This window comes from Lytechinus pictus, chromosome 11 (assembly GCF_037042905.1).
Source record: "Lytechinus pictus isolate F3 Inbred chromosome 11, Lp3.0, whole genome shotgun sequence".
NCBI lineage: Eukaryota > Metazoa > Echinodermata > Echinoidea > Temnopleuroida > Toxopneustidae > Lytechinus > Lytechinus pictus.
In genome coordinates, this window is record NC_087255.1 from 29,302,209 (window position 1) to 29,317,317 (window position 15,109).

At 37.5% G+C, this 15,109-nt stretch overlaps 1 protein-coding gene across 3 annotated transcripts in view; it reads right to left on the reverse strand.

Moving 5' to 3' along the window:
• The window catches only part of LOC129271138 (uncharacterized), a 57,815-nt gene that overhangs the window by 8,700 nt on the left and 34,006 nt on the right, over positions 1 to 15,109 (reverse strand). For all 3 annotated transcript variants that reach the window (XR_010295025.1, XM_064106290.1, XM_064106291.1), the window contains exons 21-32: positions 14,503 to 14,799; positions 13,470 to 13,823; positions 12,815 to 12,989; positions 11,619 to 11,701; positions 10,774 to 11,030; positions 10,138 to 10,225; positions 9,540 to 9,616; positions 9,031 to 9,067; positions 8,223 to 8,320; positions 1,706 to 1,831; positions 1,284 to 1,432; positions 599 to 734 (exon numbers count right to left, since the gene is read on the reverse strand). Coding sequence is in view for 2 of the 3 variants with exons in the window: in XM_064106290.1 (XP_063962360.1) it covers positions 599 to 734; positions 1,284 to 1,432; positions 1,706 to 1,831; positions 8,223 to 8,320; positions 9,031 to 9,067; positions 9,540 to 9,616; positions 10,138 to 10,225; positions 10,774 to 11,030; positions 11,619 to 11,701; positions 12,815 to 12,989; positions 13,470 to 13,823; positions 14,503 to 14,799 (1,877 nt within the window). In the remaining variant the exon portion in view is untranslated. The remainder of the gene's footprint in view (positions 1 to 598; positions 735 to 1,283; positions 1,433 to 1,705; positions 1,832 to 8,222; positions 8,321 to 9,030; positions 9,068 to 9,539; positions 9,617 to 10,137; positions 10,226 to 10,773; positions 11,031 to 11,618; positions 11,702 to 12,814; positions 12,990 to 13,469; positions 13,824 to 14,502; positions 14,800 to 15,109) is intronic.

Sequence of the window (15,109 nt, forward strand, 5' to 3'; positions counted from 1 at the left end):
AAACATCTTCTCTTGAATAAGTGTTGGATGCATTTCTTTTGTTTATAAATGCTAAATGACAGCGATATTGATATCTGCATATCCTCATATTATGCAAAAAATATTACTGACAAAGGTTTTTAAAGTTCTGTCAATAATATCCTAAGGATTTGGTTTAAATTGATATATGAAATATCTACATGGATTAAGGGACTAGCAAGCATTTAGAAATAACGTAAGTTATTTTCTCCAAAAAACAATTGTCCATTGCATGATTACTTTGTGAATGAATTACCATACCGATTCCTTTGCACATCATCGTAAAATATAAATGCAATGTTGGCAAAACAACACATTTTGAGGTGGAAATCATGGGCCATGCTTTGAAATGAAAGTTAACTCTGCTAATGAGGTAAATATATAACAACATTATTTTCCTTTTATCGAATTACGCTAAGATTGCTAACTTGTTTGTTGGTATATGTCTTGATTTCTTCAATTTATTCAACTTAACTAATTAGTGGGATGGTGTGGACTTTCTAATGTTTTCTCAACTGTAATCATTGTGTGCAATTTTAGAATCACTCAGTGAACAATAACTAGAATTAATTTAACTGACCTGTGTCTGGACCATGTATGGTCGATTCTGTCTGATCTTTGTGACGAAGTTGAAGATATCTACCATACCAGTTTTCTTCGCATGAGCTACGACGCTATCAATACTGATCACCACACCCGTTCGTCCAACGCCAGCACTAAACAGAAATTATAATATTGGGACATTTCTAGAGATCATGAATGTCTGTTCGATACTTCGATTGTCTCTTGCTTGAAGCAAGAACTACTAAGAAATTTCTTGAATTAGACAAAATACAAGCCTGATTATATCATGGCAATAACATAGATTTCAAGGGATATTAAACTGATAAAAAATAATTTCCGACCCTATTATGTAAGTCATTCATGAACGAAGTTCTCTGTTTTCTACGGTTCATATGAACAGTTAAAATTCAATGAAATTATCATGGCTAGAGCAATGGGTAGAATAAAGTTTAAATTGGTAAAATTGGTTGATAAGTTTACAGAACTACCCTTCACTCGATTCTTGATAGCTTTTAGGCTTTCACAATTTGTTTACCCCTTTTCATTGAGCAATAACTGGCAGAAAACGTCAGCACTGTCACTCTTTGTTATTCTTCTTCAGGTACACTGCCCAAAGTAAGATTCAAACTGTCAGGGTTATTATTAATGAAAATTGGGTACATTAACGTCGGGAAACATGAGGGGTTGATAAGTAAACATACCTGCAATGGATGAGGAGTGGATTTGGGTTCTGTCCGTGATCATCCTTGACTTCTTTGATAAACTTCAGGAGGTATGAGGTATGTTTAGGAACACCCTTGTCTGGCCATACCCTGAAGTGAAATTGAGTGACGGTCCGCGATTCGTCACCCTGTGATGAAAGCAACACGTTTCTTAACATGAAGGCCAAGTTCACTCAAAAATGCAAAATATGATTAAAAGTTGATTCAATAGTGATTTACGAACGAAAATTACAAGAAAAATGTTAAAAATACCACCATACCACCATATCCAGTCAGGTGTCGGCGTACAATGGGGCAGAGATGTCCCTGCTTTTGTTTGAAGGCGATGGTGTTCCAAAATAATAAAAAATCCCTGGTCATAGAATCTTGACAATAAAAATGAAGGTAAAGTATATACACACCTTCTCCATTGACATCTTCCTTTTCACCCCACCGGTGCATGGTTCCAGCAACTCCAATACCACTTTTATTTTTCCAAACATCACTGAATCTCCTTGTTTACTGGGCCAGTACTGACGGCATTTTATCTATCGAAACAAACCGAACAGAAAATAATCGGGGACATCCCGATAGACCGCGGGTCCGATAGACCGCGGGTCCGTTAGACCGCGGGTCCGATAGACCGCGGGTCCGATAGTCCGCGGGTCCGATAGACCGCGGGTCCGATAGTCCGCAGTGTGTGTAAAATTATGATCAGATATATCAAATGTCATCGAGAGGTCCAAAGGTCAAATGATACGAGGCCATGGGGTTCTATCAGGTGCGGATCCATGGAGGGCCGAGGGGGAACTGCCTCACCCCCCCCCCCCCCACCCCCAGCTCAAAAAAAAAAGAGGGGGGAAGAGGGGAAAAGGGAGAGAATAAAAAAAGAAAGAGGAAGATGGGAAAAGAAGAGAATAGAAAAGAGAGTAAGAAGGAGAAAGGAAGAGAAGAAAAAGGGGAAAGGAAAGACAAAGAAAAAAGGGAGAAGAAAAGGGGAAAGAAGAGGGAAAAAAGAGGAGGGAAAAGGAAGTGAAGAAAAGAAAGGAGAAAGGAAAAGGAGGAAAAAGAAGAAAAAAAAAGAGGAACGAAGAGAAGAATATCTAAATAGAGAGGAAGATGGGAAGAAAGATAAGAAAAAAGAGAGAGAGAGGAAGAGGGGAAGAAGAGAAGAAAGAGAGAGAGGGAGGAAGGGGAGAGAGAGAAGAAAAAATATTAAAAGAGAAAAAAGGGAGAAGGAAAGAAAAAGAAAAAGGGAGAAGTAAAGGGGAAAAGATAAAAAAAAGTGGAAGAGGGAAAAGAAAAGAACGGAGTAAGGAAAAAGGGAAAAGAAGAAGAAAAAAGAGCGAGAGTAAGTGGGAAGAGAGGAAAAACGAGAAAAGAGGGAAAGAAAAGACAGCAAAAAGAGAAGAAAAGGGGAAAAGAAAAGATGGGGGAAAGAGAAGAAAGGGGGGAAAAGAAGAGGGGGAAAGAAAGAGAGAGAGAAAGGAAGGAAGGGGAATGAGGATAAAAGAAAGAAAAAAGAAAGAAAAGGAGATGGGAAACGGAAGAGGGAGATGTTGACCTGGACGTCGATTTGATGGCGCCAAAATGACGTTCGAACTATGGGGCGCCGAATTGATGTTCGATCGCGCTAGCGGGGCACCAAATTGATGTTCGAACTAGGGGAGCGCCAATTTGAATTTTGACCATAATGCGACAAATACATGTTTCAGAGAGGGGAGGGAGGGCAAAGTTATATTTCACATGATGGGGGCGCCAAGTTTATGTTCAACCGAGGGCGCCAAATTGACCTTGAACTTAGAGGGCTTCATGCAAATTCATTTTCGACCGGGGACGCAACATTGCCTGTTTATAGTAAAATATATGTCCTGCCAAAAAACTTCAATTAATGCGGCTGAATTAAAATATCCCGTTTTTACGATAACAGAAAAAAAAATGTTTTCGAGTTTTAAGTCTGTTTAGCGAGATAGATACCCTGTTCAGGGTCACAAAAAAGGGTTATTGTCAAATTCAGCTCGCGCTACGCGCTCGCAATATTTGATTAATGAGGTATGCATCCTCTGCTTCAATCCCACATGTAAGTGTTAGTGTTTTTCAAGTCAACATACATAGGTCGATCCAGGGGGCAAAGATTTTGCCCCCCCCCCCATGGTGGCGCAAAAAGGGGTAAGAAACAGAAAAAGGGAAGAGAAAAGGACAAGCAATTAGAATAGGAATTGTACCTTAGTCCTTCTTAAGTCAGTAAATACAGCTCAATAGGCTGATATAGTTTAAAATATCAAGTTTTGATATCAATATACAAAACATAATTCAGCTCGGACATCGATCTTTCATTATTTTGTTTTATTTACCAATTTATGTTTTAAGTGCTCTGGAAAATGTCCGTTTTATGGTTTGAATCAACATTTGCAACATTTTGTGCGCTCGCACTATATGCCAAGTAGGCCTATGTATTGTCTTTTTATATTTCATATAAGATTCTCTAAATATACCTTTTCAGGTGTCTCGATTATAAAAAAAAATAATAAAGGCCTATGAGCTAGCGCTGTGCGCTCGCGTTTTGATTGGTGAGTTATGTATACCTATATATTAATTTTATAACAAACTACTTAAATCCCCCCATTAAAAGAAAAATCCGGATCGCGATTTGCGCTCGCATTATTTGCTAAAAATATATCAACCAATGAATCCTATTCATGATTACAAAAATACTTAAAATATCCAGTTTTCATGCACTGTCAACAAATTTCACACACTCATTAGGCTTAACAGATTAATAAATATGAAATAAAATTTGTATAAATTCATTATAACTAAATTGTCCCTTTTTCAGAAATAAATTTTTAGGAAAACAAAGAGAAGATAGTCATCATTCTTATATGATGACAAAATGTCCTTAGGCCTAAAATGTCTCGACCCTAGGTCAAATAAATAATAAAATATCAGCTCGCGCTTCGCGCTCGCATTATTTATATAGTGCTATCAAATTTCCCTATATACACAGTGCTGTAAACAGTGCTTAAATTGACCCTTTTCATATCGGAATTTCAAATATTATTTTCAGCTCGGGCTCTGCGCTCGCATTATTGATTTTTATGATGAAAAATGAAATGTATTCAGATTGCCAGGATTCTGTCTAACTCTAAAACACGCGCACGCATGTTTTTAGGATACAAAGCTTGATCTTATTCAAAACGTGCTAAAATTATCCAGTTTCGAATCAGAATATCAAAAAAAATTTGCTCGCGCTTTGCGCTCGCATTATTATTGTAGGAAGATACCAAAAATTACCCATCCTTTTTCATGATTGACAAACATGAATCGAATGTCCCATTGGGGGATTTGAAATCTCATCTTTTTAGGTTGGAATATCAAAAATGTTCAGCTCGCGCTTCGCGCTCGCATTATTTAATCGTTGAAATACGTATCGTCTTAATGGCTAACTGCAAAACATCCTTAACATGTCCCTTTTCGACCAGGCCAGAACGAATATTTAACATTTCTGCTCGGCTTCGCGCTCGTGGTAATTATCTAGTTATATACGCTGTTCAGGTTCACAAACATTGCCCAAAATGTTCAATTTTCAGGACAAAATACATGAAATTTCATTTTTAGATTACATAGGGCTTAAGAGATTACTACACATTTATGTTGCTTATAAAGTAAAGCTAGGAAATGACTGTTAGGACATGGGTGTTTTGCCCCCCCCCCCAAAAAAAAAAAAAAAGAAGAAGAAGAGAGAATCAAGACTAAGAAAAAATAGAGAGAAAAGGAAAGGGATAAGGATGAAATATAATATTATTTTCCAAATAATATGTCAAAATCTATCACAACCTTGTATTTTTGTAATAAAAATGTCAGCATATTTGCTTGCTCGCTTCGCTCACTGGCAACTTCTTATTATTTTTATGCGATACACCATATCGAGCCCCCTCGAAATTGTTGGCTCATTACGGCACTGGGACAACCCCTTCAAAGAAACAAAAAAAAATCAACTTTGAGCGGCCGATCGGGGAAAATATGGGTGAAAAAATGGCCCCTCCCCCTAATGGCGGAAGCTGGGTCCGCCCCTGACTTAGGCTTTCAGGATATAATACATGATAAATCTATTAAAAAAAAATCAGATCGCGCTTCGCGTTCTCATTATTTATTTAGGCCTTGTGAGATACCTCAATTTGTTTTTAAGAATGAAATATCAGATTTTCTTTGACGTCTACCCCCCCCCATTTCATTTTTTTTTAACTTGGTGCCCTCGCCATCCACCCCCCCCCCCCGTGCACCCATGCTGAATAAATACGCCACTGATGAGGAGAATTAGTCGATTGCTTCGAGATTGCATTATTCCCAAGAGGTTATCATTAATATTATTGAAGGGTATTCTAACACAACAGTACAGAAACTACAGCTCCCGTTCACAGAATATTCTAGTAGGGCCTACTCTGGTAAGAAGTTAAACCAAATTGAACCCCCCCCCCAAAAAAAAAAAAAAAAAAAAAAATCGCTCGTGCTTTGCGCTCCCATTGATATTACATTATATATTCATGGATTTTTTTTCAAGAACACATGAAAAAGTGGTCTTTGGTTTTTTTTAAATGTGATTATAAGATAATTCAAAATCCATTTAAGGCACTTTAGTTAGCCTGGCCGGGAGGGAGTGGGCGCCATTTTTCGAAAAGTACACATAATTATGGGCGCCAAAAATCAGGTCAAATTTGCCCCCCCCCCTCCCTCCCCACGAAATCCTGGATCCGCGCCTGGGTTCTATAACAATAACCCAATTAGGGCAATCACCCCCTGACAACTACTTCAAGGAAAATATTATCCCCATATTTTTACCGGCGGGGACTGATACCCCCCCCCCCCCCGGAAATTTACCCTCCAGATAATTACCCCGGATAATTACCCCTAGTATGGAGCCTTGAAAATGCCATTAACGTGACGACATGGCGTGGTACTTTATCTTGCCATGTCTTAATTAATCATTGGCGGCGGAAGGCAAAAAAATTTAGGGGGGTCCACCTGAAATTTTGGGATGGACACAGGTAAAAAAATTGACAAGCAAATCAACCAAAATTTGTAGGAAGGACCACCAATTTTGAAAAAAAAATTGACAAGAAAAAAGGTTATAAACCAAAATTAGGGGGACAAAAAGATTTTAGGGGGGGTCCACCTCAATTTAGGGGGGACGTAGAAAACAAATTGACAAGCAAAAAAAAGGTTCTCAACTAAAAATCTAGGGGGGACCGTCCCCCACATCAAATTTAGGAGGAAAGGTCCCCCCCCCCCGCTTCCGCCGCCTAAGTAATTAATACGCTTATTATTTTGACATAGCGATATATTCTATCTTGTCAGGTCGATATGTCCACATGGCGAGATATGAAGTGTACAAGCCCCGGCGAGAATCCCGATATATCGCTAAGTTGACATGTAACTTATTTAAGTCGACTTGGCAAGATAAAATATCTCGCCATGTTGACATATAACTTTTTATAAGTGGACTGACTTAATTGGCAGGAGAACTTATCGCGCCATTATTTAGTCGACATGGCAAGATAAAGTATCTCGCCATGTCGTCAAGTCGATGGCTCCGTATGGCGTCTAGAGGGTAAATTTCCGGGGGGGGGGGGGGGTAACAGTCCCTGACGATAAAATATGGGGATAATATTTTCCTTGAAGTATAGATGTCAGGGGGCGATTGTCCTTTGGGTCATCATTATAGAACCCCAATGGACTCGTATCATTGGCCTTTTGACCTCTTGATGGCATTGGATCTCACTATATCCTGACCATAATTTTACACACACCGCGGGCTATCGGACCCGCGGTCTATCGGACCCGCGGACTATCGGACCCGCGGTCTATCGGACCCGCGGTCTATCGGACCCGCGGACTATCGGACCCGCGGTCTATCGGACCCGCGGTCTATCGGACCCGCGGTCTATCGGGCTGTAACCAAATAATCAACCTAATTGCTTCACCCTTGGGCGAAATAGATATGTCCGATATATAACTGCTTCCTACACTCCTGACATCATCAGACATCTTTTTAATGGATTTGAAAGGTTACAAATGTAACTTGTTGCTTCTATTGAATATTTGTTTTCTTTTCAAAGAAAAGCTTTATTCACTTTTCTCCACAAATCATATAATCAAATACAATATGCATGTAATACATAACAAATATATCATACATACATAGAAAACCAGAAATTTAAATAAATTTGATGTGCCTGGATCCATTAATATTTGCAATAAACTGAAGTTGTCGTATATTCACAATGCGTTACTCATGTTGGTATTTTAATTTCTTTTGAAATGAGGAAAATGTTAAATAATCTATTAAACATCGAGTTGAAAAAAATAACATTTAGCATATATAATATGAAAATTACAAGAAGAATAATTTCCGCCTGGTACGCAAAATATTAAATCATTAAAAGATAACATGTTGAATATGTTGATAGCCAGTGTAAATATTTTTCCCTATATAGCTGTAATATAAAAAACCAAGACCGTGGTAGATAGGGTCTGTGTCAAGAATTTCATGACAATTGTAGCATATTGGATAAAAAAAAAGTTGGTTGATGATCTTTAGGATTATTTTTAGATTGACCCAATTTTTACCGGATCAATGTACCCGCAAAGTATTAATTTATCAATAAATGGATACATAAGGATCAGGTAAAGTGACCTTGGAATAGCCTTTTAAGATAAAAAAGATATCATGAGCCTAACTTTTCACAAACATGACCTCCGTGGATTACTGTTATAGCTCTACCCTTTAACTGACTCTACCAACACAAACTACAGACGTTATAAAGTTACCTGTTAGAAAGTTGTTGGTATCCCGTTCAACAACTTTGATTTTATCATGAAGATTAACTATTTATTAACTAAGTGAATTATTGAAGAACTCCTCCCCTGTATTTCCCCTACCTTGTCCCCTTCTTGAAGCCTCGTAACCATGGCAATGGTCGTCACATTCTCCTGCCAGACCATCCTCCAGAAATCATCTACAGATGCATTGTTGGGCCCTAGACAAAACAGTGTATTATGAATTATATTTCAGGTATCGAATTATTTATTATCCTGGTTACATCAGAACAGGGTACATCAATAGCAATTACTTCAGTGTGGTTTTCTGTTCTAATTGTTGTAGAATTTAGTAGTTTGTACAAAGTAAGGTTAAAGTAATATTCAACGTTTACATTCATAATGCGATGTATGCCCAAGTGACTTTGAATCGACCTTTACTACGAAAAATGTAAATGTAGGCCGATATGGTTTTCACAAAAATACACAAACAAATCATCCCGTGTAAATACTGTTATCAATATCATTATTCTTTTTTTTTTTTTTTACATAACTGTACATGTCACAAGTGAGTCAATCCCAATTTACAATAAACTAAATTTTTGATGACTGCCGATCATTGAATAAATTTTCAGCATTATGCTTGTTTGATTCTCTACTGATTCAAATCAAAATCTTTCATTGGTGGTCTTAAAAGCTTTAGAAATCTTCGGTATCATTTGAATAAGTAACGAAATTGACTTTTCTTTAGTGTATTTAATGTGTAAACAAGTTACTGTTAAGTAAATGCAGCATGTGCAAAGTAAGGTGTTGCTCAAGATTTGAACGAATTTTGAAACAATTAAAATCGCTTACCACTAAATAACATATTAATATATATAATAAATCTGATAGTTTGTAAATCTTAAATATGAATGTAGTTCCGACATACCTTGTGATGCAATGTAAGCCTTGTCATTTTCAAAACTCTGTGTGTAGGGAAAAATAACAGTGATCCAATAATCATCGCTTAGAGACGTCGTTCGATGTATTAAGCGCAATATAAAAGCGGATAATTATTATTACTATTATCATTATTATTATTATTATTATTATCATTAACCAATTAAACAAACTTCATACTTATTCGCGTACGAGTAATAGTTAATTGAAACTTTGTATACATACAATGCATATTGTAATTGTAATACAGTTTCTGAACCCCAAAATAAAGATGAGGAAAAGAGGAAGAGTCAACTGTCCGCATGGGTGTGTACCATATCCCCGTTCACGCATCTTTTAGGTGAGAGTGGGTCCATTAGAAAAAATGCGCAGTGTATACATGTGTGTGTCCTTTATTCATCATTTCATTTCTATTTTATTATCCATCTCTTTTCTCTATCTTCCAACAACGAAAGAAAATTGTCTCTTTGTCTGTATCTCTTGATCTGCTATACTTACAGGAATGTAAGATGCGTTGAAGTAATCTGAGTGGGGATCGTTGTTGATGACAGCCAACTTTACTCTTGCTGAATCATCTGAAAAAAAAGAAGAAAATTGTCATTTTGACACAACAAATTAATTCTAGCAGATTTTTTTTTCATTAAATGAAGTCAAATATTCTATTTTTTATGTAAAAATTGAAATATACTTTTAAGGCGCAGCAATGCTACTCATATATTCAATTTTAAATAAACGTTTATCTTCTTCCATTTTCACAAGATATCAATTTTTAATATGATCCATACAAAATCATTTATCATAAAAGGCTTTAAATATATAAAAGCTTTGTTAACAGAAGATGGCATAATTCCCCCAAAGCAAAAAGCTTGTGGTGGGATATGCCTGAAACACAAATACAATACAAATACAAAAATATATGATTAAATTCAAACACGGAACGGAAATGAATTTGCTGTTGGAGGTGAGTGTAGATGTAAACTGAAATCTACGATAAGTAATAAATGACAATCATGACGGAAGATACTCTTCTTTCTTACTTCTGGTCTGTCAACTTTAATCTCTATCAATCCTTCATCCAATCAGGTAAGATACTCACATGGTAAGATATTCTTGTATCTGTTCTTCTTGAAATTAATCTTCTCTTGAGCCACTGTCTGTGGATAGATATCTGCAGCAGGTAGGTCCTAGGAATAAAATGTAAATAAAGTTGTTAAAAAAATAACGAGAGGTTGGTCACATAAAATATTTCATGAAAATGACATACCTTATAGTGTGAATGTGCCAATGGATGGGAGTCTTGAACAAAATGGTTATAGGAATTAACATGTTGCATTATACTGTTAAGATTCTGAGTAAAAAAAGTAATGAAGAGGGAAAGAAGAACTCAGCTCCCGGTATTATTCATTTTGGGTAGCCACTTCAGCTCCTATGAACTTTTCTCAAAGTGGGCAGTCACCCGTTTCATGAGGCAGGGGCAGGCGCTCTTCCACTCGACCCACAATGTGCGGTTGAATTCAAGGAATAATAAGATTCCAAAGCTAAATGTAAATTTAGGATATGTCGCTGGCTTCCATCATGTTCATTTATCAGGAACCTGCAAAGGTACATCTGTACATGGAGATCATCAAATGTCAACTAGTGCTGACTACCTTTTAAAAATACTTTTAACTGCTCTTTTGAGCAAAATGTTAGTTCGTCAAACATGAGAAACTTTTTTCAGTTAGTAACATACATGGAATTCTTCTGAGAAGAGTGCAGTGTGTCTGTTCCTGTTGACATATGCAGGAAACTGAGCGACAGGAATCGGCTTGGGTGTGGAAAGTGGTTTGCTGCTTGGTGACCCTGGGCCACCATCGGTAGCATCAGGTTCTAAGGTTTGCCGATGAGAGGGCTTGGCGGCTATAGCTGGTTTAGGTCTGGTGGTGCTCCGGGGAAGTCCCTGGTCGACATGGTCTGGGTTTAAAACGGAGGCCCGGCTGTAGTCATTTTCTGCCAATTATAAAACATCTATATATGTCAAGATTTCACTCCTTTCATTACCTCGGTTTTTGTTACAGAATAAGGAAAGAGAATCACCACTCATATAGTATGTTTGGTTTGGAAACAGTGCATTTTTTTTTACTTGGATCGCATGAGATCATTTATTTCCACTATCAAAAGTCAGAGGTATTAACATTGTACTCTTAGACATAACTAGTGCCTACTCGCTGTAATGTGTTGCAAAGAAAGAAGGGGCGACTCATTAGGATAGCAGACCCACCTGTGCAACATCTTTCCATTCTCTGATCCGTCTCGATCTGTAATTTCTCATTCACACACACACACGCGCGCGTGCACACAATCCCCCACCCACACACCTTAACACACAAACAAGCACATCAGCATAAATCTACATCACGCACCCGTGCTTTCCGCCTCATACACACACACACACACACACCCACACACCTTAAATCGCGTGCAATTTTCCTTTTGCACTACTGAATTTGTGGCCAGTCGTTCTGCATTGAATGATGTATAGTTATGGAATATATTATCTATTTATATTTTTAATATGAATATATCATTATGCCAAACCTCCATCTAATGACGTGTCTTGAAAGTAAAGCGATGCCTCTTTGTCCTCAACGTAAGCATTTTTAGATGGTTTATCATCATTTCTTTGAATAAAAAGAAATATAGCAAATATTAAGAGTTTCAAATAAAAATTATGTAACACATGGGAAAGGGCTATCAATAGGGGTCATCAGAATCAGTCCATTGTTTGTAATATTATGCCCTTTCATGGAAATGGATGGGAACTTATTTCAACTGACTTATAAAATGCTCTATTATTGATAACAAAGACTTATCCATGTTTCGTCATCGAAACACACCTTTTCTTCTCCGAGAAAATGTGTATGTAATGCGTTTTTTTTTCTTTCAAAATTAATTCAAAGATTAGACTAAAGTTGACGTTAAAGGAGAATGAAACCCTTGAAACCAGCTGAATCCATATCAAAGAGAAAACTCCAAGAAACATATTGTTGAAAGTTTGAGGAAGATTGAATGAATAATAAGAAAGTTATGAGCATTTGAATATTGAGATCACTAATGCCATGTAGATCCTCCCATTGGCATTGCGACCAAGATCTGTGATGTCACACACGTACAACTCCCTCATTAATTTAGTACTTATTTCACTTATATTCTCACTTTTATAGAGTCTATCACAAGGTGAGGTGTTCTCTTTATGAGAGGACAAGTACAGAGGTTTTACAACATTATATCATAAATGAATCGTTTGTCATATGATTAGAATGAGCAAAAGGAGATGTTTTGGGGTATATTTTCAGTGTCCAAAAGGGGAGAGTTGTTCATCTGTAACATCATAGATCTTGGTCGCATTGCCAATGGGAGGATCTCCATAGCATTAGTGATCTCGACATTAAAATGCTCATAACTCTTCTATTGCTAGTCCTATTTTACTCAAACTTTTGTTGATCTTATTCTTTGATTTTTCTGCTTTCACAAAAGCTAACTTGCTCCAAGAGTTTCATTCTCCTTTAAGGTGTGTATAGATTTTATATGTTATTCATGGTTTTAATTTAGGCGATCCTTGGATATTAAACTATAAGCCTCTCAGATATCCAGTATTTTTTGCTGTCACATAATGAAACGTAATGCAGGCCCTATTCATATAAATTTATCCATTGCAGTATAGTGAACAATTATACTGTTAATAGGTGGAAGTATATCTTAATACAACGTTTATGAGAGTTGACCTGACTAACCTCCGTCGTCTTAATACAATGATGACTAATACAATGATGACCAATATGACGACGATGCCACCTACGGCTCCTCCAACTGCCGGTCCTATAGAACTACCAGTTGGACCGCCAGGCAATTTAATCATCGAGGTAGTTGAATCGGGTGAAGGACTTGGTGTAGTCGGAGGCACAGGAACTGAAATTATGATCCGAGTAGTTATTCAGTAATATCATTGACAAATCGCCTCTAATATTATCTACTAAAGGCATAGAGCTCGGCTCTGATTACGGATGTGAAAATAACAATCAATTCTTTTTAAAAAACTTTTTTTTCTCTGATCAACCTCTATAACTCTTCATTAAATGAATGGTGCATAATATAACTCAAGACAGAGACGAGCAAAAGTTAATACCTTTTGCCATGTGTACCCTCTAATCTTTCTAAAAACATTTTTTCTCTGATCAACCTTTATAAATTTTCATTAAATGAATGGTGCATAATATAGCTTAAGGCAGAGATGAGCCCAAGTTAATGCCCTTTGCCATGTCTACCCTCTAATATTTGATGCATGTTTGTGTGAAGGAAAAAAAGTTAGATGAAGGGAGCATAAAAGCAAGAAAGGAGAAAGAGAGAGAGGGGGGGGGGGTAAGTTGAGAGAAAGATAGGAAAACATACGTCTTTCTGTTGTCAATGTTAATGCTAGACCCGGTTCCCCTTCACCATTGACACCATCTCTGATCGCTGCAATCTGGACAGAGTAGGTTGATCCCGCTTCAAGTCCGGTGGCATTGTATACGATCATCTCCGTGGCATTCTCAGCAGATCTCTTCGATACCGAACCATCGTGCGAGCTTGGAGACTGAACCTCGTCTGTAGACAGGAGATCGGCTCCTGATCGCACGAAGATCTTGTAGCGGACAACGGGTCCGTCACCAGTGTCACTGTTAGGGTCCCATTGTCTCCAGCCAATCACAGCGTGGTAGTATCCACGACTAACTAGTTCAGGTGTGCCGGCAAAGCGTGGCAAATCTGCAAGGAATAATTAACACGGATAACTTTACATGTTTCCCTTAGCATGATAACCTATTGAATCACATCCCCAGTTTTCCATGCTATGTTAGCCACCCTCCGAGTATTTTGTTGAACATCAGTAGGCAATTCATCTTTATCATTTATATGGCAATAGGTGTCACAATAACCATGGCCAACAACTCGACCTTAAATGAATTGTTACTGATAATTGGGCAACCCCTTTTATGTGGGCATTATATGAATGATTTGTCATTGTTTTTAGTCACTATGAACAGTTGTTAAGAATGGCGGGAAATGTGGTCGGATGTACTAAAAAAAATGATAATTTTCATGAAAATACTTGCTCATGCTAAAAGCTAATTGCAATGCAATCGTGTCTGTTGTTATTGAAATCATGTGACCATTATGGTTATGTAATGACACTGTTCTTCCAAGACTCTGAAACATGCACCAAAAGCTCAATTCATTTTCCTACAACTGAAATATTCAATTGAATCGACTGGTATAGGGTATTTGGTAAAATATCACATATCATAAAACCGAGATAGTATAAAATATCTCGCATATATAACTTGGATATTTCGCTTCAATGAAATAAATACTCTAGAGATTCAAAATATAAACTAAAAACGCTTGGAGTGAGCATTGATTCTGTCTGTCAATGCAAAAGGCCTACCAAAAAACTCTCGAGGAGGCAATCTGGCAAAAGCAAACGTTGATGCATCTCCAGGAACGCCAACGAAACAGTAAATCGGTTCCTCCTGACCCAAGTACTCATGGTTAAAAGAATTGTTGAGAGATGTCCCTGATGCATTTGAACTGTCTCTGTGGCTAATCCAATGTTCTTCAGAAAGTGATCCTATCGATGCCTTCACGTAATCAGAGGAAACATTTTGACCTGGTGGCACAATGTAGGAGCAGGAGAAAGCAGCCACCCCTGGATTGGTCTTCTTCGAGCTTGCTTCAAACCGATCTAGATTTATTGGACAAAATATGCAAGTAAGAGACTATAACTCATACAAGAGACTCTATGATGAATTAAAATTAATTTAAGTAATACAGCATAATAAGCACGATGGCGTTGTCCTTAATTACATATTATCCTAGTTGGCTTGTCTTAGGACGGGAATATCGTTATCCCAGTAAACCCCACATACGCCTAATACTTTGACATCTTTTGTGAACATCGTCAACAGATCCTTGACAAGGGTCAATGTATACGCTGTTCGACTATTAACCCATGCATTCTGCTAAAGTGGCGTTTATACATATCGTCATAATCT